Consider the following 26,543-nt stretch of genomic DNA (forward strand, 5'->3'; position numbering starts at 1 on the left):
GGGTGAGACAAAGGGCCCTATTTTATAAGTCGAGTCGATCAAAAACGACTCGACTGGAGACACTGTCGACCAAAAATTTCGCTCGACTTGGCACTGTCACTCGAATTTATCGACAGTTGTCACTCTATGTGACTGGATTACTATGGGAGTCGATGGGTGACATCTGAAATATGCATGCTTACTTTGATCGACAATGAGCTCAGACGAGTCACATGAATCTGCTCGATTTACAAAATAGACCCCAAAATCTCAAAAATCATAAAAAAAAATGTTTTTTGGGCTTAAACAAATGAAAATCAATTAAAAATTGAGTAAACATGTGTTTTGCCCTAAACTTAAGCGTTTGATACTAAAATTGAGGCAGGGCTTTAGGACCCTATTACCGGAACATGGTGGGGTGCTCACCCGGAAGACCTCATAAAAATCTATAAAACAACAATTCTCTCTGTTCTAGAGTATGGCTCTTTCTGTTTTCTCTCAGCAGCAAACTGCCACCTGATTAAATTGGAACGAATTCAATATCGTTGTTTGCGTATCGCCTTAGGGTGTATGCACTCAACACATAATGCGAGCCTAGAGGTTCTGGCAGGGGTTTTACCGCTACAGAACCGATTCTGGGAGCTCTCGCTAAGAATACTTATTAAGTGTGGAGTGAGCAACACACTCGTCATCGAAAACTTCGAAGAATTGCTTAAACTGAATACTCAGTCAAAATTCATGAGAGTTTATCTCTACTACATGTCATCTGACATTAGCCTTCCATGTTATAACCCTCCACGTGTACGCTTCACCAATGACAGTGCCTCTGTTGAATATGATCTGTCCATGAAACAAGCTATTCATGGAATTCCAGATCAACTTCGATGTATAACTATTCCACGTATTTTCAACAGAAAGTTCCAGAATGTCGATTCCTACAGGAGATATTTCACTGACGGGTCACGTATAAATGGATCCACTGGCTTCGGTGTCTTCAATGAAAACTCTTCCGCCTTCCGAAAACTTCAGGAACCTTGCACGGTTTATGTTGCTGAGCTGGCAGCAATCAACTTCGCTTTGGGGATGATCTCTAACATGCCCGCAGACCACTTCTTCATCTTCTCGGATAGTCTCAGTTCTATTGAGGCACTCCGATCGATGAAACCTGTAAAGCATGCATCTTACTTTCTTACAAAAATAAGAGAGCAGATGTGTGCACTGGTCGAAAGATCATATAAGATTACCTTTGTATGGGTCCCCTCACATTGCTTAATTTATGGCAATGAGAAGGCGGACTCTCTCGCAAAGGTGGGCGCTGAGGAAGGTGAGATATATGATAGAAGAATTTCACACGATGAATTGTTTCATTTAGTACGTCAAAGTTCTCTTCACGGTTGGCAAAGCGACTGGCTAAATGACCAACTGGGACGGTGGTTACATTCCATAATCCCTAGAGTATCCTTGCGAGCGTGGTGGAAAGGTTGGGATGTAAGTCGAGATTTCATTCGCGTGATGTCAAGACTTATGGCCAACCATTACTCGCTAGACGCACATTTGCACAGGATTAACCTCGCGCTAAGCAATATATGTAATAGGTGTGGTTCCGGTTATGATGACATCGATCACGTAGTTTGGCAGTGCTCGGATATGGACGCCTCCAGAGCACAACTTTTGGATACCCTTGCGGCCCGAGGTAGACAACCCTATGTTTCAGTTAGAGATGTGTTGGGCTCCCGCGATCTCGTCTACATGTTGTCGCTTTACGATTATCTTCGCTTGTGTTGTATAAAAGTTTAATTCTCTTGTGTTCTCTTCCCCAGTTTTTTTTTCTCTCTGTGTTATGTCCCATTTGTGTTGGATTGATGTTCCTGGCCATCCGGCAATCGAAAACCCACATGAAGTTGGTATACGCCATGATACGACAAACGAGCAACCATGAAATACCACCCGGATGAGCTGCAAAGAACCCTGTAACCCAATCCCAACCTAGCCCTTCCTAAAAATATTTGTGACCACTAACCTCGAGTTGCCACGAGTACCCTGGCTCCAACCCGAACTAAACTTGGTACTTAAGAAGTTAAACAATTGTAAAAAAGTACAAAAATGAATCTCGGCTCCGTAAAGCGTTAAACGCGATTGAGCCTTAAATAAATGAATTGGTATAAAAAAAAATATAAACATTCAAGTTATCACGTATGGCCAAATAGGGAACCACTATGGCCATAACTGGTACACTTACCCTAGCAGAAGAGATATTCATGAGTTTGTTTGCTATTATTTAGCTTAACCCCTCTACCGGCGGCTTCATGTTTTCAGCACAAAAATATATTTAATTCGCGATAACTTTTTTGTTTCTCTATATTTTTCCACCATTTTTTCACAACTTCTCAAAAAACTCTTCTACTTTGGAATCTATGTCGGTATTGACCATTGGTCAACTGGTTTTAAAAATATTTCGGTGTTCCTTGGGGGACCGACACTTCCCATATAAAATTTCAATATGATGTTTTAAGAAGTTTTCAAGATCTCGTTACGGCTAGAGTGGTACCAAAAACATACAAGCTCGTTGCTCAAAAACAGGAATATCTCCGAATATAGATGACCAATGCTCAAAACCGATACAGATTCTGAAAAAAGAGAGTTTTTTGAGAAGTTGAGGAAATTTTTTTCAAAAATATTGAGAAACAAAAAAGTTATCGCGATTTGAATATTTTGAAAAAATGAAGCTGCCGGTAGAGGGGTTAATATGGGGTTATAGTACTGCAAACAAGTACAAAAATCCCAAACCCATTTTAGCCTCATGATGTAAGTTTCGGATCTTTTCATAAGCACTGTGCCATTAAATAACATAAAAAATATAAGATTTGAAACTTCTCAAATACCATCCAAATTAGCGTATTTTGCAGCACCATGGGGCAAGTATATTGCATGCCTTATAACTAGGTTTATCACATGCGAAGCCCTCTATAACTGAAATTGTGTTGTTTGAAAGGCGGATAAGTCACTTTTGTATCTGAGTAAAAAGAGAAATCTCGCATAATTAATGATCTCGTCCTAAAAGCCATAGCTTGTTATTACTGAGCAAACGAATGTATTTACACTTTATTTCACAATGCTACGATGAAGAGAAAATCCTCCTCTGTCTCCCAGCGGTGGCAGTTTTTATTTTGGTCCGTTTATCTGCTTAATAAAAACGAGCTACACACTCGGTTATCAATGGTTTTATGGGTGAATATACATAGAAGCCAAACTTCGAATTTTCAAAAGCACAAGTCTAGAGAAGCAGACAACCGGTAACTCACTGGTCACTCGCTGGTGGCGACTAATCAATAAAATGTTCAACGCAAAAGGTTGTCAGGTTCTCAAGATACAAATCTACAAACAAGCTCTTGAAAATTCGAGGTTTGATATCGATGCATCTTCACCTATTGAAAATATTTCCTAATAACTTCTTACATCATTATGACTAATTTAAGTACGATTTTCAAGGTTTTTCGTGGACAATAACTAAAATGACGTTTGAGACAGTTTTGCAATTATGCGTATATCATATGTCATATATGCTTATTACAGCTCTTTTGAGCAAGAACAACTTTACCTTCCAAGCCAAGGTGTTCAAATGGTTTGATCTTGCAGTTTGTCCCGTATCTATGTTTACACATATCCATGAATACTTCACACAAAATAAAAAAAAAATGTTCTGGACCCCCCGACCGATAATTTTGATTTTGGTCGCAAATGAAAGAGCAAAGTCTAATTGTTTTTAGTTTGAAATTTCAGACTTACCTATTTTTTTGTAATAAAATTACTCCACAAAGACACCGTGACGCGGTTGCACTACCCATCAACGAGAAGCTGAAGGGGCGTGAAAATTTCAACACGTGAGCGTTCGCGATGAAAATGACACTCATTCGCGAAGGCACTTGGTACGCGCAGGGTTGCCACATATACAGATTTATCTGTATTTTACAGATTTTCTCGAATAATTTGTGACCAAGAATCTGTATATACAGATTACAGATTTTGTGGAAAAATACAGATATACAGATTCTGTATACAGAATTCGGCCAAAATTATACAGATTTATACAGATTTTTAAGAAAAATTGGAATTCGTATTTTTGAAAACCTTAAAATTTAATCTTTGATGTGACAATCCCGCAATGTAGTTACAAGTGATTGATATTTTCATGAATTTCTCGCATAAATTCAACTTCTATCTCAATTTTTAGGCATACAGATTTAAAATACAGATATTTTTTTCTAGGATACAGAAATACAGATAATTGGAGAAAAATATACAGATTTAAATGTGGCAACCCTGGGTACGCGGTAGCGCCACCGAAAGGACACCAAGTGAACAAAGAGGTTAGTTTGCGAGCGTTGGCCACAATTTGCTTGAGCCTGGAGACGACCAATTACAGTCTGGTTCAGGACGCAAAGAACGCCAAAGAGTCCTGGGAGAAACTGCGGAACGCTTTCCAAGACAACGATTTGACCAGGAAAATCGGCCTACTGAGGAAGCTAACTTCAATTCGTTTGGATGCCTGCGGCAGCGTGGAATCGTATGTCGACGAGCTGATGTCTACGGCACATAAACTTGCGGGAATCGGCTTCAAGGTTGACGACTCATGGCTGGCTGCGTTGTTACTCATGGGACTTCCGGAGCATTATGAACCCATGATTATGGGGCTCGAAGCATCGGGTACTGCGTTGACGTCGGACGCGGTAAAGGCAAAAATTTTGCAAGAGATTAAGCTGCAAAATGGGCCAAAGAATGGCAGCGCAGATGGTGCGTTGTATTTCAACCAGGCTAGGAGACGATGAGGCAGCAACGGTGGCACGACGAAGAATGACGACATTTTGCCGCGAAATGTCCACAGAAGCAAAACCCTCAGAGAACGTCTGACAAAGCTTTGTGCAGCGTTTTTGCGATGGGTGAGGTAAGTGGTGAAGAATGGTACTTCGATTCTGGTGCCACGTGCCACATGTCTCGTAGTGGCAATGGATTCGTTGAGCGACTACCTATGGCGCATCAGGTAGGCACGGCAAACAACGGCAGCATGATATCAGTCGCGAAAGGATTGGTCAAGCTAGATCTCGATGAAGGTCCCATCGAAGTGCAGGAAGTGGTGCAGATTCCAGACTCCTCTCTTAAAAGCGCTGATGGCTGCCGCAAACACGCTCTCTTTCTGGTCGGGTTCAGCCTATTTGACGTTTGGCTTGGGTCGTTTTATATTGAACAGATCCAAGCCAAACGTCATGTCGACTGATCCCTACCAGAAAGCGCGCCTGATTGCGGTAGCCATTAGCGTTCGTAAAAACCTGGATAGTGATACTTTTTCAGACCAATATTCATCTTGTAGACTGACTAATCAATTTGAAATTGCGAGCTGAAATGTCAACATGGCTTATAGACCAATCCAGTTGCCTGCGTAGTAGTGCAATGTTGACAAAATTTTCTTTGTTTGCTGTGAGAATTGTCACAACATTGCTTTTGTTTGCTGTGAGAATCCAAATATAAACAGAATTGCTGCAAAACAACCACTTCCTTGTTGGCCTGCCGTTGACCGAAAGCTCAATAACATCAAACAAACATCGATACGTTTTCATTCTGAGGAAATCGACTTGTGTAAGATTGATTGTGCGTTGGTGTTCGTGGCGATTTGCTTGGGGACCTCTATGATGGCTGTAGTTCATAAACAGCTGATTAGCTGTCAAAAACTGTTTACAAACATTCGACCGTTTTTTTTTGTTTAGCGAGATGGGCCAACCCTGGACTTATGTCGTTTTCGTTTTTAGGAACTGGGTCGGTGATCAACACATAAACAAACAAACGTCAAGCAAATTGTAGTTCGGTCGAACCTGAATCGGGTTGGGGTTGAAACTGTGATTCAGAACGGGTTGCGCCAGTTCCAACCTGGGTTCAAAAACGAATTCGACATTAGCCAGTCGTAGTGACAAAAGCAAAGACATATCGTTCGTCTCAGATTCAGCGCAATTTCGAGTGCCACTTTTTGGAATCTTCAATTTTAATGAAATAAATCGCTCAGAATCCAATCAACAACAACATGGGTGTTCGCCATTTGGAAACGTACGTTTGCAATGAAGTACACAACGGTTTCGTCAGAGTTAACATCGAGGCCGAAATCCGGTAAGTTGCATTTAAGTGAGTTTCAATTTCAATGACCCCAACTGTGTTAGGGTAGATATGCCAATTATGACTCTAGGGTACTCTAGTTATGTTGTTTTTCGATAAAGTATTCTCAAATTGGCGAGATGGACCAAACCCGGTTCAGACAGGGTAAGTGTCTGAACGACAAATACAAAGAAAAAAAAAGTATTCTCAAATTTATCTGCAAAGGTGCTTGAATACTACATCTTTTAAATTGAACAAAAATACTATATTATCCAATAAAAAATCTATTTTTTTTTATTGAACACTCGTTATTACCTTTCAATGCTTTGAGTTAACTGTTTTTTGAACATTCAGCACGCTCTGTTTTTTCTATGATAATAGCGAACCTCGATAACATATGGCTATTTAAAGAGCAAACACAAATACAACCTCTAATAAGGAACTTTTCACTTACTCCACGTAAGGGGCTGTCCATTAATTATGTAAGGGTTTATGGGGGGAGGTGGGGTTTGAGATTTCTTACGCGCCATACAATTTATTTTTAATTTTCATACAAAAAATCTTACCTTAGGGGGAGGGGGGGGTTGAAAAACCCCGAAAATTGTCTTACGTAATTAATAGATCGCCCCTAATTAGAAAATTGATTTTTCAATCTGGATAAACATTAGAATAGGGCTCAAGAGGTCTTTTTAGCCCGCCCACGCAAGCTAAATCTGATTTGTATCCATACTGTTGACATATTGCATCCATAATTGGTACACTTACCCTAATCTCAAACAGGAAATATGCCCGGACACGAGGACCGAATCCTGCCCCACCGGTTATAGTCATAGACCTGATGTCCTTGTACCGTCCGGTGAATCTTGCTGATCTGCGTGGATTGTTGTGTGGCGGACGATTCAACCAGGTGGCCAACTTGCTGGAGAACTTCTTCACCAAGCTCGTGAACCTAGGCGCCAGGTTGGTGTTCTTCTACGATGGACCGGTCCAGGAGACCAAGTACGACACCTGGGTCAAGCGACAGGACGAGAAGTACCACAAAATGCTCGAAATCATCAATGCCGTGGATCGTGGTTCGGATCTGGGTTGGATCGTCAATCGCTTGCAGCATTCTATACCGAACAATACTTTATATCCGAACCGGCAAATAGCAACAAAGTACGGTGAGCTGATGGTATCCGTGGCGAGGGAGTGCGACCAGGAACTGGCCGCCTACGCGAATCAGGTTGGAGCGATCGCCATCATTTCGAACGATACCGACTTCATGATCTACAAGGGCTTCTGGCAGTACTGGTCGGCCAAGGATATCAATTTCGGAACCCTGGACACCATGCAGTATAACCGCGTGGAGCTGGTTCGAAACTTGGGCCTGAGCTTCAAGCAGATGCGTCTGTTGGCCACTTTGGGCGGGAACGATGTAATCCAGTACGAAGAGGTTCGACACTTTCACTCCACGCTCGGCCATCACAGGCAGAAGTTTCCTAGATTGGCCGATTTTGTTCGCGAGCAACCACCGCCGGAAAAGCTGAGCCAGGATGCGGCGGCTCTGAGTGAATTGTTGGGTCGGGTGTTCGGGAGGGCAGCCGTCAACGACGATTTGAAGGAACGCTTCAAGGCCAGTTTGGATTTCTACGAAACGGTGAGTGTTGGTAATAGTAACTCTAACGATTCTATAACATTCCCCAGAAAACAAGTTTCCAGAAAGCTATACCCAGAGCCGTTGCCGTTTGCGTTGTACAAGTTTACTTGAAACATGATTCTTTTTGAAAGTTTTCGGTAACTTATGTAAGAATTATTCATCGAAGTTCTCAAAAATGTCCATGGACATGCATGAATCATGAATCATCATTGATGATGCTCAAGTATAAACTATTCTCTAACTCGATATCGAGATACGGAATATCGAGTAAGGGAGAGTTAACTGTAACGATTAGAATACGATGAAATATTGATGCAAGAAGACATTCAAATTTGTTTTAAACTGATAACCCGAAGGCTACGTTGAAGACCCTCCCCTTGGTTATGCGACCTTGCCGCGATGGGAGGGCATAATCCATTAGCCCATATGATGGAAACCAAAGGCGTAACCTGTAGTGGTGATATCACATTTTGGCACTTTTTGCTTAAAGCCGCGTCATAATTCATATGGCATAGACGCAATAATATCTCGGATGTGATCCAACGGACATTCTGCGTCATTGATAGAATTGATGCCCATTTCAAATAATTAATCTATTCGAAGTGGACATTAATACTATTGGTGACGTTCAGTTTGCCTTTTGCTAACCAGAATGATCCGTAGCCACTCTTACTATTAGCTAGCTAGATACATCGTTATCATATACGACGTAGGGAATACATAGGAACTTTTAGGAAAATGACTAGTAGATTCACTGAGTAGAAATAAGTGGCGACAATCTTATTTTAATATGGTTTTTACATTGCCATAATAAGAAATACCTCTTTTGTAACAGCGGTATAAATAATCTAATTCCAGCTTCATTTTCGCAAAATTTACAAGTAGAAAGTAGGCGTTGTGAAGCATTGCATTTGCCACCGAAAAGTGAATCATGTAGGAGACTGTAATAGAAGCCTAAGGTAACTTTACTTTTCAATATTCACTATAAAATGACTATGGAAAGTAAGACGCTGAGATCGATCATTAGGGTACACTTGCTAGTTGTTGAACAGACAAGGAAAGCGACTTTTTTCTTCAAGGATATATGAACGGAATGACCAATAAATTCTTTTAACAACAACAAATTAAATTAACTAGAACTACTACTAAACAGCCTAATTTTGTTAAAACTTGACGACAATTGACATTTAAGACTCTAATCTAACGTAAAAGACAGGAGTAATCAGAATAGCACTTGAATGACAAATTATTCAAAACCATTTCGACTAAACAGTATTAGTAATGACACTACTACACTACTATTTCAAACAAATTCTGATGGAGCTGCTGATTTTCACAATGCTTCCTTTTCTCAGAAGCAAGGGAATATGGGTACTTTTCAAAAACTACCACGTCACAATACAAATAAAAACAGTGTTCATGTGGGCGCCATTGCCTAGTCCGTCTGAGTATTGGTCCTGGTAGAGGGGAAACTTGGCAAAAGCCAGACCGAGGGTTCAGCCTTGACAAGTTAAGCTGTCAGGCAGCTCCAACTGAATACCATACAAAAAAAAAAAAAAAAAAAAAGATAACCCGAAGGCTACGTTGAAGATGTTTCAATTAGCGCAGCGGGAGTGTTTCAAATTTACGTCACGATTCTTCTCGTATTAACTCAATTCGGCTGGTGCCAATATACTATGTTAACGGATCCAACATATATTTTTTCAATAATAGCTAGTGGAACAATTCGAATTTTTCCAAAAAGTGAAAAGTGGAGATCTTAAGTAGGTGTTCAATCAATCATCCTTTCCCATTCTCCAGTTTTCGCAAGAACGCGGCCAGGGCAGCTCTCGACTATTGGCGGATGCGTCAATCTTGTCTAAGAGTTAGAGGTTAGTCCAAAATTTCTGACTTTGGTAACGGACGGGAAGGAGGCAACCCTCATACAATGGCCCAGGACTGTACCACCTACGAATTTGTGCGAAATGCTTAATGCTAATGGTACAGTGCAGAAAGTGTTGTTTCCGTCGACGCCATTGTCAACCCCGACCGGCGAATCCAGTGTGCCTCGTAGTGTGTGCGAGCAATAAGTGGAAGCTGAACAGCGACAGAAAGAGAAGAAAATGGCGGAAAGTCTTGTTGTGTTGGAGCAGTGTTGCCACGCTGCAAGGCGAAAGTAGTGCATTTTGAATGCAAGGCAAGATTCCGAAAAGTTCATGCCTCATGGCTTGAAGCTGTATCTGAAGATGGTCGATTCCTCTTATGAGGAATACAACAATTTTCAGAATCGATCCACATAGGAGAGAAGATTTCGAGCCGAAATTCGTTAAGTTTGAAGAACTGTACGAGTTTGTTCGAATTTCCCTGTGTGAAATGATACAGCACTACGAAGGTATCGAGAAGGCCATTGCGAATGAGGCAGCGTTGGAGCGAGAAAAACAGCTACTCGCTCTGAAGTTTCAAGGTAAAAGGAGATCCAGTGGCGTACCGGAAAGTGTCGTGCCGTATAGAATGCCACCATCGTTGTTGTTGCAGCAAACATCATTGCCGACATTCGACGGCAAATATGAGCACTGGCACTGGCACAGACCCTCAACGACAACAACTACGACAGTGCATGGAGAATTCTGGAGAACGTTACGAAAACTTCTCGATGGTGATTCATGGCCACGTGACAAGGTTGCTGAACATGAAGCAGATGGCCAAGGAGTCGTCAATGGAACTGCGAACGTTGATCGACGACTGTACAAGGCGTGTGAAGTCCCTGGAGTTCTACAAGCTCAAGACGGACAAGATGTCTGAAGCCATCGTTTTCACGTTACTGGATCCCAGTACCCGAAGAAGCTGGGAAGCATCTGGTGAACACGGTATGTTACCTGTGTATAAGGACACAATTGCATTCCTGCGCTGTTACAAAAGAGGTATTTCTTATTATGGCAATTTAAAAACCATATTAAAATAAGATTGTCGCCACTTATTTCTACTCAGTGAATCTACTAGTCATTTTCCTAAGAGTTCCTAAGTATTCCCTATGTCGTATATGATAACGATGTGTCTAGCTAGCTAATAGTAAGAGTGGCTACGGATCATTCTGGTTAGCAAAAGGCAAACTGAACGTCACCAATAGTATTAATGTCCACTTCGAATAGATTAATTATTTGAAATGAGCATCAATTCTATCAATGACGCTGAATGTCCGTTGGATCACATCCGAGATATTATTGCGTCTATGCCATATGAATTATGACGCGGCTTTAAGCAAAAAAATGCCGAAATTTGATACCACCACTACAGGTTACGCCTTTGGTTTCCATCATATGGGCTAATGGATTATGCCCTCCCATCGCGGCAAGGTCGCATAACCAAGCGGAGGGAGATTACGATTCTAAAGACACCTTGTTTTAAAATTCCAATGCTGAGGAAATTACAAATGTTTTTTCAGTGTTTTTTGAAAAATGTCGCAACTTTAAGTTAAAATTTAGTATACATAATTCAAAAACTGTTTTTGGAAAAATACATACGAAGTAAGAATAACTCTTTGCCTTTCGAATGCGGCTTAGAGAGTTTCAATTGGACGTGTAATCAGGTCCGTCCTACTCGGGCTCTTATTGGGTTCCACTTCTAGTACTGCATTCGGTCCCTCGGTAGTACAAAAGGTACCCAAGCTTGACAGATCGCAGTACACTTTTCACGGCATTCTAGATTACCTTATGAGCCTTAAAATTTTGGGCAACTGCAAGGGACATGGAGGTCTTTAATTTGTCTTTGGTGTAATCGCAGAGATATGGACTGAACACTTTTGTATGTTTTTTAGGGGGTGAACCCAAACTTATGCCGAGAGCAGAGGCGCGTCCTCGTTCAAAACCATGGGTAGGACGAACGTTTTCAAATATTTTGTGCACAGCGAAACTAAATAAACCCTGGACTGCTAATTGAAAGTTACTATATTTAAGGGGCTCAAACGCAAAGGAAAACTGAGTGCCTTAAAAATAGGAAATTAGAGACCACTTGCCAGAAAAAAAGAGACCAAAAATAGACCTGAAAGAAATCAAAAAGAGGCCGAACATAGGCCAAACAAAAACCAAGAAAACAATGAGAAACCTACCTTATAGGAGCCAGAATATAAGAATTTTATTCTTTTTAGCATCAGCGCAGACTTTTTTCTGAGACCTTCTTCTTCTTCTTTCTGGCGTTACGTCCCTACTGGGACAGAGCCTGCTTCTCAGCTTAGTGTTCTTATGAGCACTTCCACAGTTATTAACTGAGAGCTTACCATGCCAATGACCATTTTTGCATGCGTAATATCGTGTGGCAGGTACGATGATACTCTATGCCCTGGGAAGTCGAGAAAATTTCCAACCCGAAAAGATCCTCGACCGGTGGGATTCGAACCCACGACCCTCAGCTTGGTCTTGCTGAATAGCTGCGCGTTTACCGCTACGGCTATTCTGAGACCTAAGATTTTCTTAAGAATTTCTCGGGTTAAGTGCTACTGTATGTGTTTTTTCATAATTTTCTCTAGAAATTTCATCAGAAATTTATTAAGGTATTCGCCTAAATTTTCGGATATCGCTTAGTGAATCATTGAATGATTATTTTCCATCGATTTTGTTTAGGATTAAGTAGTTTTAGGACGTCAGCCTAGAGCCCAAGGAGAACCACAGAAATGAATTTCTCCAATGATTGTTTCAGAAACCATCTGAAATCCTCAAAAAATTCTGTGGAAATTTTGCAAGAAAGTTCAAAATTTAATCCATATTCATCCATCGATTTTTCTAGGACATGCTCCAAGATTCCCAGTCAAAACCTCTTCTAAAATTCAATCAATCACTTTTCCAGAAATTTCTAGGAATTTCCTTTAGAACTGTTTTTCAGGATATATATAAGATTTCAACTAGGTATTTCTATAAAGATACCTTTAGCAATTGCTCTAGAGAATCTTTCTACGATTTTCACAGAAATTACTCCAGTAATACTTTGAGATTTTCTTAAGTAAGTCTTGAAAGCTTTTTTCTGGAAATTTTCCAGAAATGTCTCCAGGGAAATGACAAGGAAATTTTTCTGAAAAATTAATCCGGGAGGTTTTTCTAAGGGAAATCCTAAAGCTACCTCTGATTTGTACTTGTGTAAGTTCTTAAGGTGAATATGAATCGAAGCCAAACCTCAAATTTTCAAGAGCACAAAATTGGAGAACCGAACACCCGTTTGAGCTGAAAACTTAATCGATTGGTTACCACCAGCTAGTGACCAATCGATTAAGTTTTCAGCTTCTCTTTTTCAGCTAAGTTGGTTCTCCAGATTTGTGCTCTTGAAAATTTAAGGTTTGGCTTCGATTCATCTTCACCTTAAGTCACCCTCAAAGAACAAGGATCTCTGAAATAACTCCTGGACTCTTGAGGAAGTTTGAGAAGATTTCCTAGACAATTTGCTAATATAGTCGAAAACAAAGCAATCGAATATCGGGATAGTATTCCGTATGATTTTAAGTGAAATTTTTCGAAAAACGTAGAGGAATTCTTGCAGGACTTTTTGGAAAAAAATATTAAAAATGTTTTTTTTTTCAAACGCTTTGGAATGAACCTTTATTGATTTCCATGGAAAAAAATCTTTAAAACTTTGGAAACAACTCCTAGAGTAACAACTACCGAGTTCGGTTAAATATCAGGAAGAAATTTTAGGATATTTAAAAAAAATATCTGAGAAGATTACTGAAGGTAGTAGCTTTGTAGTCCTCAAGGATTTCCTGGAGCAAATTCTGAGGAAATTTTTCTAAGTATCCTTTAAAAAAATGCTGGAAGAATTTTTGGGATGTTGGATATAGCTCTCCGAGAATTTCTGGATTGATCCCTGTAAGATACCCTGAAAGTATTCTTAATAAAATATCTATGATAATTCCTGAAGGGGATTCTGATACGAAATTCTTGAAAAGCCTGTTGAACCTGTTATAGTCTCTAAAGGTTTCTTTAGAGCCTGTACAATTTTGCATCTAAGATTCAAGTCAAGCACCGTTTTGGATAAAATAGACACATTAGAGACCTTCTATTACAATAAAGACTTTTTAGTAACATGCATTAAAATAGATATTAAGCCTCTAAAAAAGAAACCTTCTACCAGTACTGTCTTTAAGATCATTAATTGGGAAAACTGTTGTTATCATTCATGTGAAATAATATGAATATCCTTTTTATGTTATACTTTTTATCTATTTAATTGAACGAATGTGGCAAAAATATACCAAATTGCTTGCCTTTATAACAAGTGAGGATGTTCTAATTTCTTAATCTTTTTCAAACGGATTTCAGTCGGTTGTTCAGACAGCTGAGGTGGCAATCGAGTATAAAAGGAGCGGCATCCGTTACTGCGCGGTTGTCACTCTGGATGTGAAGAATGCGTTCAACAGCACAAGCTGGGAAGCAATAGCACACGCACTTCACCGCCTCAAGGTACCGGTGCAGTTGTGTAAGCTTCTAGCAGGGTGAGTATACGGCTGTCAACTACAAACAAACCTCGCCTAACAATCATCTCTCACGCGGGCCGACCCAAACAGCACAGGTCGAAACGCGGGCCATGCCAGGCAGCAAATGCTAATGCATTTCAACACTCAAACAACGGGATGCCTAGCAGCGTTGTGAGCCAAACGAATACACCCACAAAACATGAACGGTAGGCGCATATCGTTGCGTACACCCTCCTGGCTTCTAGAAAGCTATTTTGATGGTAGGATTCTACTGTATGACACAGAGGAGGGGCAGAAAAGCGTTCGAATTAGCGCGGGAGTACCTCAAGGTTCAATCCTGGGACCGCTGTTATGGAATGCGATGTACGATGACGTACCTTCGCCGACGATATCACCCTAGTGGTCTATAGTGAATCAAAGGAGGAAGTAGAGTTGACAGCAGCGCACTCTATTTCCATAGTTGAGGAATGGATGAAGTCTAGGAAACTAGGACTGGCCCGTTACAAGACTGACGTGGTGGTGGTCAACAACCGTAAGTCCGAGCAACGGGCGCTTATCTCGGTAGGTGATTGCACCGTAGAGTCCAAGCGATCCCTTAGGGTAATATAATAAATCTTCGAGCTGTTAAGTAGAATACCTATAAGTAGATGAAAAAACCGAATTTAGTACTATACCATTTAATTCTACCAGAGTTTGTATCCTTTGACAGATACGCGTATTTCGACCTCAACTGTAAGGCCGTCTTCAGTGTCGTGTACTAGACTCGACTTGAAGAAAACCATCGTATGCACACATTATATACTAAAACTAGGTATAAACGTATTTCCCTACCCATTATTGTATTTTAACTTAAAATTTATGAGCTCGGCATACTCTGGAATTCCTTGACTAACCATTTCGCCAGTTTATGAGTGGGGGATCCGTCGGCCGAGATGATTTCTCGCATTTCCTTTCCTGGTTTGTGAATCTTCGGTAGTCCTTTAATCCGTGGAAGAATGGGGTTTGACTCTTTCAAACGAGCCTCGCCTAGGATACCATGTTTTGATAATTCAAGGATTCGCGGTACAAAGTCCTTGTTACTGGCAATAGTTTCTGAAAATTAATCTATTTTACCTAGCAGATGGTTAAAGACTCGGAGTTGGTCAGTCCCGAGACTACACTTGAAGCCAGGATAACAATCATGAGTGTTAACTCAACAAGGACTGTAAGTACTGGTAATTCAAGGACTCACGTGAATTCTGATTACTAAACAAATTTTCTAGCTTGATTTGGTTTTGCTGCTAGCATAAAGCCCCTTTTTTCTAGTATTTTTCTGGGATTAAACTAAAAGCGAAACAAGGATGTGACTAGAGTTCCGTTGCATGATCAAATATCAGTAGTACCGATTTAGTTTCTCAGAAATTTAATCGATTATGTTTGCTAAGGGGCGCGCCTTCGCTGAGATGTAAATTTCTATGAAGGGTGTAAATAGCGGAACCTTTTCATCATAGTCGATTTGTATCAATATCTGAGGAATCAAAACAAGAACTGTAAAGAAATCGATGCTTCATTAGCTATCAATGGAAATGGATAGCGACATGCATTATACACTAAGGATACGGGTAAACTGAGAGCTTTCTTTGCCGATTGACCATTTTTGCATGTGTATATCGTCTGGCAGGTACGAAGATACTTCTATGCCTTGGGAATCGAGAAAAATTCCTTTACGAAAAGATCCTCGACCAGTGGGATTCGAACCCACGATCCTCAGCATGGTCATTAGAGTGATGCAAATTTTGAAATTTTAGCTACCCTATGCTTAAACGATTTTAATTATGGTAAATAGTATCCTCCCAAAGTTTGAAGTGATTCGGAAGAAATTTGACTGTGCACACGCCATTTGAAGTTTATATGGAGATTACTATGGATAAGTTGGTAAGCATGTAACATGCTTCACTAACTATTCGGCAGGCAACAGTGGTGCTCTTGGCGGGAAGAAGATCAAAGTAATCCAGGCTACTATGTTCTACAGCAAAAAAGCAGTGTTGCTCTGAAAGTAATTAAATGATCATCTCAGCATGATACAGACTTTGTTATCAATAATAACAAATTATCCTTACCTCCCATCAAAATGTGGTCTTCGGCAAAGTTGTAGCTGGGAAGTTTTCACATGAGATGAGTGTGTTCACTTTTCTATAGATCATTATGGCGAGCTGTTAGAGGACTGAACACAAAAGGTTTGCCTTTTCCATAGTAATTTCCATATAAACTTCAAATAGCGTGTGCACAACCAAATTTCTTCCGAATCACTTCAAATTTTGGGAGGATCGTTTTCATCATAATTGACATCGTTTAAGCATAAATTTCAAAATTAGCATCAGTCTAATGGTCATGCTGAATAGCTGCGTGTTTACCGCTACGGCTATCTGGGACCCGCTCAGAGCCGTCCAGCGCTAATTGTGAGTGCATCGCGACTAAGTTGCGTCGTACGACTGATCAGGGCCCCTTCTCCAATATTCATTGACGTTTTTGGTTTTGAAGAAAGTCTGGTGAACGGTTTTCTGGGGAACGTTATAGAATCACTGTAATAATGTAACAATATTCAAAGAGCTTCTCATATCCGTAGGAATACGAAGATCAAAAGCCAAACGTCTCAAATGATCCAGTGATTGATTCCTTGCTCAAACTGGAGAACACGTACCTGTACCGGTTGTGGATCAATCGGCCCGTTAATGTGACCGCATACTTCCTGGATATGCGAAAAGGCGAATTCGGCGAACAGTATCCGAATTTGGTGATTCCGATAGTTCTCCGCCAGGCGGGTATCGTCAGATGGAAACGAGACGACGAACGAGTATACGCCCCAGCAGAATGGCTTGGCGGAGCGCCAACCGGACGATAGTAGAAATCGCACGGTGTCTACTATTCGAAGGTAAATTATCGAAATCTGACCCCTTAGGAAGCCTGGAGCGGAAGGAAACCAACCTTTCACATCTGCGTGTGTTTGGGACGAAAGCCATGGTTCGAGCTCCGAAGCAGAAGAGGCGCAAGTGGGATCCCAAATCCCATGAATGCGTTTTAACGGGCTACGATGAAGAAACCAAAGGATATCGAATTAATTAACTAATTACGCGTGGTTAAGATGGACAAATTATGGGTGAAATTATGAAAAAAAAAACCAAGTGCTCGGCTGGGAATTGAACGCAGGACTCTTGTAAGCTAGACGAGCGCTTTACCAACTAAGCTACCGAGCCACTTGGTGACCCTATAACTGAGTTGGTTACAAGTTTAGAATTCAAATCCCCACAAAGGATTCAGATCTCAGTTATTTATGGACCGATTTGAATGAAATTTTTACAGTACATCAGATATAACTTGAATTTTAACATAAATTTTTGAATACATTTTCCAATCACGAGTTTCTAAGTTATAACGGTTCAACTAAAGTGTAGTTTTCGACGAAAAATTCAAAACTATTTATCTCAAAATCTGATAGCCCTACACAAAAACTGTCTTCAGCAAACTTGTTCACCTCGTTAAAATCTATTAACAACTTTGCTGAAGATACCATGAAGCTAATCCTTCAAAATATTTAGTTATGTCATTTATAAGAAATCGTCAAAAAATTCACTTATATCAAACCGTTACTGCTTTTGACCTTGTGATTGGAAAAATCACTCAAAAATATAAGTGAAAATTCAAGTTATGTCTGATGTTCTGCCAAAATTTCATTCTAATGGGTCCATAAATGACTGAGATATAGCTTACCAAAGTTGGTCATTTTGTATGGAAAATCGAAAAAGTTGCAAATGTTCTGTCCAATACTGTACGTCGACGACCTGATGATCTTCAGTAACGACCGGATGTGGACGAAGAAGCTGAAGGAACAGCTATCCAGCTGCTTCCGTTTGAAGGATCTCTAGGACAAGCACAACACTGCCTTGGAATCCGGATCGAGAGGAAAAACATGGAGTCGCCTTGGATCAAGAGTTGTACGTAGAGTCGGTTCTGGCGCGGTTCAACATGGATCAATGCAAACGTGTGAAAGTACCGATGAACTACAGTAAGAAGCTTACGAAGGAAGTGAGCCCGAAGGACGACGATGAATCTGCTCTGATGAAGGATGTTCCTTATCTGGAAGCTGTCGGGGGCCACATGTATTTGGAGCAGAGCACTCAACCGGACATACTTTTCGCAGTGAACACACTCAGCCGATTCAACAACAATCCGGAACACAAGCACTGGAACGCGGAGAAGCACGTTCTGCGTTACCTACGTGGTACTTCCGGCTTCAAGCTGATTTATAAGAAGGACGCAGATTTCAGCATTGTTGGTTACTGCAACGCCGATTGGGGATCCGATCCAGACGATTGAAAGTCAACCAGCGGCAACGTGTTTCTGGCCCAGGGCGGTGCCATTTCATGGATGTACAAGAAGCAACCGACAGTGGCACTATCTACCTGTGAGGCGGAGTACATGTCTGTATCAGTCGCTGTACAGGAAGCTTCATGGTGGCGTGGACTTTCGGCACTACTGGACACCAACGACGATCCAATAGAAATTCGAAGTGACAACCAGAGCTCTATCGCAATCGCGAAGAATGGTGGGTACAATCCTCGCACAGAGCATACCGATATATGCCACCACTTCAACAAGGACGCACTGAGCCGTGGTGTGGTACAACTAGCGTACGTTGGCACGGAGGAGCAAGTTGCCGATGGTCTCTCATGCAGCCCACAGACGCTCAGACGGTTTGACCAACATTGACTCCGCCCCCCAGGTTGGTGCTATGTTTGACCATGTGTGATGCTGCTTGACGAACCAATCTGACAGTTTGTGAAACCGATTTGACGAATCGGTCAGCCAAAATCAAACGAGTTTGATTTTGCTCAAATCACCGGTGGGCGGAGCCAAATGTTCGACGAACCGATCGTATCGTCTGTAGGGGTGTTGCACGAACACCGACGTCATCATGTCAAATTGAAGCTTCGACGTCCCATGTACTTCCTATGCAGATGGGTGGAAAGTCAAAATGCGTGAATTTACGCAGCGTCGGTGCCACGGTGATCTATCAAATGTGCGCTCTTGAGTTGTTTCTATATATTTCACTAGCATTTTCAACAATCTCTATCCGTTTTCTCAAGGGATTCGTTAATTATTCTTCAAACAGTTTTTACAGAACTATCTTCAGAGAATTCATCAGCAGTTTTACCTGTGATTCCATCAAAAGTTCAACAAGCAATTTCTTCAGGGATTGTACCAGGAATTCCTACAGGAATTTTATCAGGAATTTTACCAGCAATTCCCCTAGGTAATCCTCTTGGAATATCTTTAGGAATTCTACCAAAATCCTTCATGGATTGCACCTGGAACTCCTCAAGGGATTCTTAGTAGTATCTCTTGCAATTCCATCAGAAGATTCTCCAGGGATTCCATCAGCAGTACTTTCAGAGATTCCACCAGAAATTTTTCCACGGATTCTATCAGGAGTTTCTCTAGGGATTCCATCAATAGTTCTTCTTGGAATTTCATCAGAAGTTCCTCTAATTATTCCATCAGGAGTTCCTTCAAGAATATCTTTAGGTATTCCTCCAAGGATTTCATCAGAAGTACCTCCAGGGATTCCACCAGGAGTTGTTATAGGGATTCTATCAGGAGTACCTTCACCTGGAATTTCTCAAATGATTTTATCAGGAGTTCCTCTAGAGATTATATCAGGAGTTTCTCGGGGAATTCCATCAATATTTTTTCTGGAGATATCATCGGAGATTCAGGGATTCTATCAGAAATTCTTCAAGGGATTTTATCAAGGGTTCCCCCAATGATTTCATTTGGAGTTCCTTCAAGAATATCTTTAGGAATTGCTACAAGGATTGCATCAAGAGTTTGTCCGGATTCCATCAGGAGTTTCTCTTGGGATTCTACCAGGAGAAGCTGTGGGAATTACATCAGGAGTTGTTTTAGGGATTTCAAGACGAGCTCCTTTAGGAATTTCATTAGTATTTTCTTTAGATATTCCACCTAGAATTCCTACTGGGATTCTATCAAAAATTTCTGTTGATTCCATCAGGAGTTCCTCCAGGGTGTCCATTACGAGTTTTTTTTTCCAGAGATTCTACCTGGAAGTTCTACAGGAATTTAGAGTTTATCTTATGATTTCATCAGGAATTACCCCAAGGATTACACCACAAGTTTCTAGGGATTTCATCAAGAGTTTTTCAACAGATTTCATTGAGAGTTCCTGTAGGGATTCCATCATGAACACCTTCTGGGATTCCGTCAGGAATGTTCCTAAAGGTTCCTTCAGGAATCCCTCTGCTCTAGGGTTATTCGGGATTCCATCAGGCAGTTTATTGCAAATTCTCCCAGAAATTTATTCAAAACTTCTACTCGAATTTTCTTCCAGGGAATTGTCTAGAGAATTCTTCAAGAGACTCATCTAGGGACTCTTCAAGGTAGTCCTCCCGGAATTCCTTAAGGGATTTCTCGCGGAATTAATCAAGAGAAGCCTCCTGAAATTTTTGAAGGGATTAATCTCAAGGAATTCCACCCGGAATATCTCCAAGGATTCTCGAAAGTTATCAGGAATTCCTCCAGGGATTTTATCAGAAATTTCTTTTAAGGATTTCATCACCAGAATTACTCAAGAGATTCTTTCTAGAATTTCTCAAAGGATTCCTCGCGGATTTCCTTAAGGAATCAATCCCTCAAGGGATTCCCCCGAATTTTTCTTGGGGGTTTTAGGGAAATCCCCAATTGATTTTACCAAAAAATTCTGTTAAAAAATTACACCTGTAATTTGGGAATCCACCAGTGTATCATCCAGTGATTCTATCAGGAGTTCCTCCTGAGATTCAAAACAAGAATTCCTTCAGGAATCCCTCTGAGAATTCTACCATAGGTTCCTCCGAGGATTCTGCCAAGATGAACTCCAATGATCCCATAACGAATTTCCTATGGTACTTGACCACAATTTCCTATAAAGATTCCATCAGTAATTTCTCCAAAGACTTTACCAGTGTTTTCTCTAATTGTTTCACCTGTAATTTTTTGCAAGAGAAGTTTTTTAAGGGATTTCACAAAGTTTTCTTCTAGGGTTAACACTGAGAATATTACCAGAGTTTTGCTAGAATTTCCACTAGAAAAATCTAACAAAGATTCGCCAGAAGTTCAACCATAAAATACTTTAAAGGTTTTACTAGGATTTTCCTTTAGGGTTATCAGAAATTCTTCAAAGGAAAATATTTACTCAGAGGATTATACAAAACATTTCTCTGAATGGCTACAGGTTGAATCCCTAAAATAACCTGAAAGATTTTTGTTGTTGTAAATTTCTGAAAATTCCATGGAGTAATTTCTTGAGAAATCCATGGAGGAATCATCAAATAAATCACTGGAGAAATTTCCAGAGAATTTCCTGGAGAAATTCCTTAATATATTTCTGGAAGAACTTTTAAAGCGATCCCTGAAGGAGTTCCTAAAGGATTCTCTAAGGTACTCCTAGTAAAATAATTCTTCAAGAAAAACTGGAAGACATTGATGAATAAATTCTTAGCGTAATCCTCGGAGAAATTTATGGTAGATTATTGAAGTAATTGCTGCAGAAATCCCAGGACGAATGCCTCATAGGGTCCCTTCAGAGACACAAAGAAGAATGTTCAGAGGAAACACTGGTGGAATTCATAAATAAATTTATTGAAGATTCCCTAGAAGAAAACCGGAGTATAACCCGGGGGAACCTCTCAGAAAACTCTAATTTTGAGTATATTTTGTTTTCCGTGTCCCTTCCGAAATGTCAGATAGGAGCAACCCCAGTGTTAAAACTAAAACCCCTGTGGTATTTTTGTCGACAAAGTGAATGTCAAACATGACCAAAAGTGTCAAGGTTCATATTTGGAACCATTTTTGACATCAAAGTTTAAATATGTTATACCCTTTATTTGAGCAGGAAAAATTGCTAAAATAGTTGCAATAATATGCTATTTCGCATTATCAAATAAAAGCAAGAATTCATTAAAAAAGTTAAGTTAATTTCTTGGTAGGGATTTATTGAGTATTTTTTTTAAAGAATTTCTAGTGGAATTCCTGTTGGAATAGCAGGAAAAAATCCTGATATAATCTGTCTTGAAATGCCTGAAGTTTCGATGGATAAATTCTTAAATAAAGATTTGGATGATTATTTAGGTGAAATATTTGAAGGAAGCATTTAATGTATCACTGAACAAATCACTCGGAGAAATCTTTAGAAAAAATACTAGAAATAATTGCTGAAGAAATTCCTGGTGGTATTTCTAAGGCAACTTCTTGTGGATTTTAAGGAGGGATACTAGGAGGAAGCCCTATAAAAGTCCTGGTTAAATGCTTGGGGGAATTTCTGATGATGAATTTCTTGAGGAATCCCTTGAGAAGTATTTGAGAGAATTCGTGATATGATTCCTGGGTAACGCGTGATGGAATCCTTGGAAAAAACTTCTAAAGGAATTCCTGAAGGAATCTTTGAAGAAATTGTTATAACAATCTCTGGAGAAATTCTTGGAGGCAGCCTTGGAGTAAACCCCGAAGAATTACTGAAGAAATTACTTGAAGAATTTTCTGGATAGATCTTTGAAGGAATCAGTGGAGAAAATCCACAAAAATTTGCAGAGGAACCTTTAAAGGAATCCTTGGAAGAATGCCACCTGAAGAATTTTCCCCGGAGGAATTTTTGGTTGAATCTGGAATCCCAGGAACATTTTGTTTTGGTGGACTCCTTAGTATAATCCATGGATTCCTGAAAAAAAAAATCAAAGTAGAATAGCAAGAGGAAACCACTAAAAGATTCTGGATAGAATGTTTGAAAAAAATCTCATAGCCAAAACGATGACCAGTCAGAATATTCCCCTAAAGAGACCCCTCATAATTTTCTTCCGGTACTTAAATGTTGAAAGGTCTGCTCTTCCTTATTACGATTATTGCCAAAAAAATTGTAGAAATATTCTCCCCCACAGCCACACAATTCGAAAAAGTAACAAATATATATTCACTAGACTTGCCGAGATCATTCGAAACATGCGAAGAAATATCGTGTTGCTGCAACCAACCTTGACAGTCGGTCAAACGGTTGCATCAACATAAATCGGTTTGACTAACTTGGGGGCGGAGTCAATGTTGGTCAAATCGTCTGAGCGTCTGTGGGCTGCATTACCAAACCACTGCAGCGGACCACGGCATAAAAATTAACAAGGCAGTCTCTTTACTGATGTAAATATCAAGTTTCATTGTAAACATGTGACGTCACTCCTATCGTACCATATACCTTCCGGACCACTAGATCATTTTTTTCGAAAATTTGTTCGAGGTGGATAGGAATGACGTCGTCAAGTAGCTGTCAGTTTTCGGAATATATCACCTTCTTAATTTTAGTACACCGTGCAGCGGACGAAGTTTAAAGAGTGCCGTAAGATTATGGGAATCTCTGCGGCTTGAGGATGAGTGTTGAAGAACTATCTCAGCAAGCCTTGATATCCATAGCTGTAAGAATTATCAGAAAATAAATTAGTTCCTTTTTAACCACTACCAAAGACAGACGTCTTAGTTAAGGCCCAAACGCAATGATAGCGGAACGGCAACGGAATGCGGAACCGGTTCGCCAGCATGTATCACAACATCTCGACTGAGCTGACAACGAATGAAATTGGATCAACACTGAGTCGACAATCTGATTATAGTTCATGCTGGCGAACCGGTTCCGCATTCCGTTGCCGTTCCGCTGTCATTGCGTTTGGGCCTTTACTCTCTACATAAATCTACTCTGGACGTTAATAGAATCTTAGATTTGTGTTACCAAATTAGGATGATAGTGTTGTCTAATAACACAGAACACCTAGATATGAGAAATAATGAATGTAATGTTTGGAATAATACTAATAAAGAAATTAAAAAAAATACTCTGGACGCTATCCAGCCGGTCGTTCAGACAGCTGAGGTGGCAATCGAACATAAAAGGAGCGGCATCCGTTACTGTGCGGTTGTCTCTCTGGATGAATGCGTTCAACGGGGCAAGCTGGTACTGACTGGTGCAGTTGTGTAAGCTTCTAGAAAGCTACAAAAACAAAAAGTCACCAGGGAGACTCACTTAGAACCCAGTAGCCCTTTTTGTTACTTTCGTAACGGAATGACCGAGATGACCTCTACAACTTGTTGCCTTTGCAACTTTAGTTTCTTTTTTTTAATTTATTTCTAAACACACTTTTATTTTCTATTACTTTAGTTGCGACAACCTTTGTTGCTCACCACACAATTTCATCTTTAACTAGCTTTCTTCTAACAGTTTTCACTATAAATATTCACATGCGATTCTCCTTTTTCCTCGTAATCACTTTTAGTATTTGAGGTCTGCGACCTCATTTGAGTTTTCTTACGTTTAAAGTAATAACAGCCTATCATTTTGGATGCAAGTAATCAACTAACTCGATTGCACGTCGAGGACGGTATTTATTCAGAATTTGTGTAAAACAAATATGTTGTCATAGCACACCACTTTATTCTCACGTGTTTGTATTATAAATAGATAAAGGGTATTAGATCTCTATCTGGACATTTCGCGAACACTACACAAGTGAAATATCTTCTGGATTTAGGAATATCAAAATTATGTCATATTTTGAAGTCAACTTCAGATCTAGAAAATGTTAACAAATACCTGTCACCAATGTATTATGACAACCAAAATTTGATATCATTTTAATAAGATTTTTAAATCAGATTCTGCTTGAGTAGTTTATATATTGATATATAATCAGTTTGAATCGTTGAGTTCTTTAACTGCGCTGAATTACGTAAAGTGCCTTACATAGTTTTCTAAGAAATTCTGGGGATTGATTTTTCAGGGAACGGTGGATTCTGGGGAACGATTTTCGGGGGTATTCTGGGGAACGTTATAGCATCACTTTAATAATGTAACAATATTAAGGGAGCTTCTCATATCCGTAGGAATACCAAGATCAAAATACCAACGTCTCAAATGATCCAGTGATTGCTACCTTGCTCAAACTGGAGAACACGTTCCTTTACCAGATGTGGATCAATCGGCCCGTCAATGTGACCGTATACTTCCTGGATATGCGAAGAGGCGAATTCGGCGAACAGTATCCAAATTTGGTGATTCCGATAGTTCTTCGCCAGGCGGGTATCGCTCTGTACCACAGGCAGATGCTCTCGGATTGCTCGTCCCGCACGATTGTCATCAAAATGGGTCACGAGGATGGTCATTCGTTTCAGACGTTCCAGGTCGAATTCCCACAGCATGTAATGCCACCTCCTCTGTTGGATCTGCTATCGGAACAGAGTGATATTCAAGCAAGCTTGGAAGACGTGAAGCTGCAGCTTTTCAGCTGGATAGCTTCCGATACTTTGGACTACCATCGGCTAAAGTTGGTACCGGAACGATTACGCGCCCCGCTACTAACGTTGTACTGCCTCGTGGAGAAACAGATCCTGCAATTGTTCGAGGCGGACGTACTGCTGCAAGTCGTCCACGACGTGGCATTCCAGACGTACAACTGGCAATCCGTTCGGTATCCACATAAGCTGGGCAAACGGCCCTTCCGGATAGCATTCCTGTTTCAGAAGATCTACAATCATTTCAACAAGGCAGCCACCTTACTGGGCTTCAAGGAGGAACCGTTTTTAATTTTCGATGGAGTGCTTTTCCACAATCGGTACGAGGAATGGAAGAAACAAGGGTCGTGCAGTATGGAACAGATCGAGCGGTGGAGAATCTACGATGGATTAATAGGCGCAAGACCACAGACTTGAGAGTAAGTATTGCATTTGATCTCTGTAACTATTACTGGTTTGCTTGATGTTGTAGAAATGAAATGTCTAAGGTGCGAACAATAGAACATAAGCACCATATCACTACCCCTTCCATTGAAAGAAATCCCTACTGAACTTGGAATCGCAAATGCTGTCCACTTTCCGTTATCCATCCTGAAGGGCAAACAGGGTCTTCTACAGACTTCCTATGGGATTCCTTAAAGAACTCAACCTTGATCTAAGAATAACGATAGAAATTACTCCAGAAGTTTCACCAGAAACACTTCCAACAATCCGAAGTTTCTAAAGGGAGTCCAAAGTCTCCCAGGAATTCATGCAATGATTCTTCCATCGATTTGTACTGGATTTCCTCCAAGATTGTCGTTTAGCACACCTTCCAGTAATTTATCCAGAGATGCCACCAGGCATTTCTGAGGATTTCTTCCAATATTGTCGTGCAGAAATTTGTCTAGTGATTCCACCACCAAGTTACCCACAAATTCTTCCAAAGGCGTTTCAAAGGGTGATTAGTGGAATTTCTTCAGAATTGCAATGAAATCCTTGAGCACTCCAACG

At 40.4% G+C, this 26,543-nt stretch overlaps 1 protein-coding gene across 1 annotated transcript; it reads left to right on the forward strand.

Annotated features, from left to right (window-relative positions):
• Positions 1–5,871: 5,871 nt before the first annotated feature.
• LOC5567643 lies at positions 5,872–26,053 on the forward strand. Its single transcript, XM_021851190.1, has 3 exons — positions 5,872–6,132; positions 6,898–7,756; positions 25,143–26,053. Exons 1-3 carry the CDS (start codon positions 6,050–6,052, stop codon positions 25,965–25,967), a joined length of 1,767 nt encoding a protein of 588 aa, XP_021706882.1. The 5' UTR covers positions 5,872–6,049; the 3' UTR covers positions 25,968–26,053.
• Positions 26,054–26,543: the final 490 nt, after the last annotated feature.

The sequence above is a fragment of the Aedes aegypti genome, chromosome 3, assembly GCF_002204515.2.
Source record: "Aedes aegypti strain LVP_AGWG chromosome 3, AaegL5.0 Primary Assembly, whole genome shotgun sequence".
In the NCBI taxonomy this organism is placed as follows: Eukaryota; Metazoa; Arthropoda; class Insecta; order Diptera; family Culicidae; genus Aedes; species Aedes aegypti.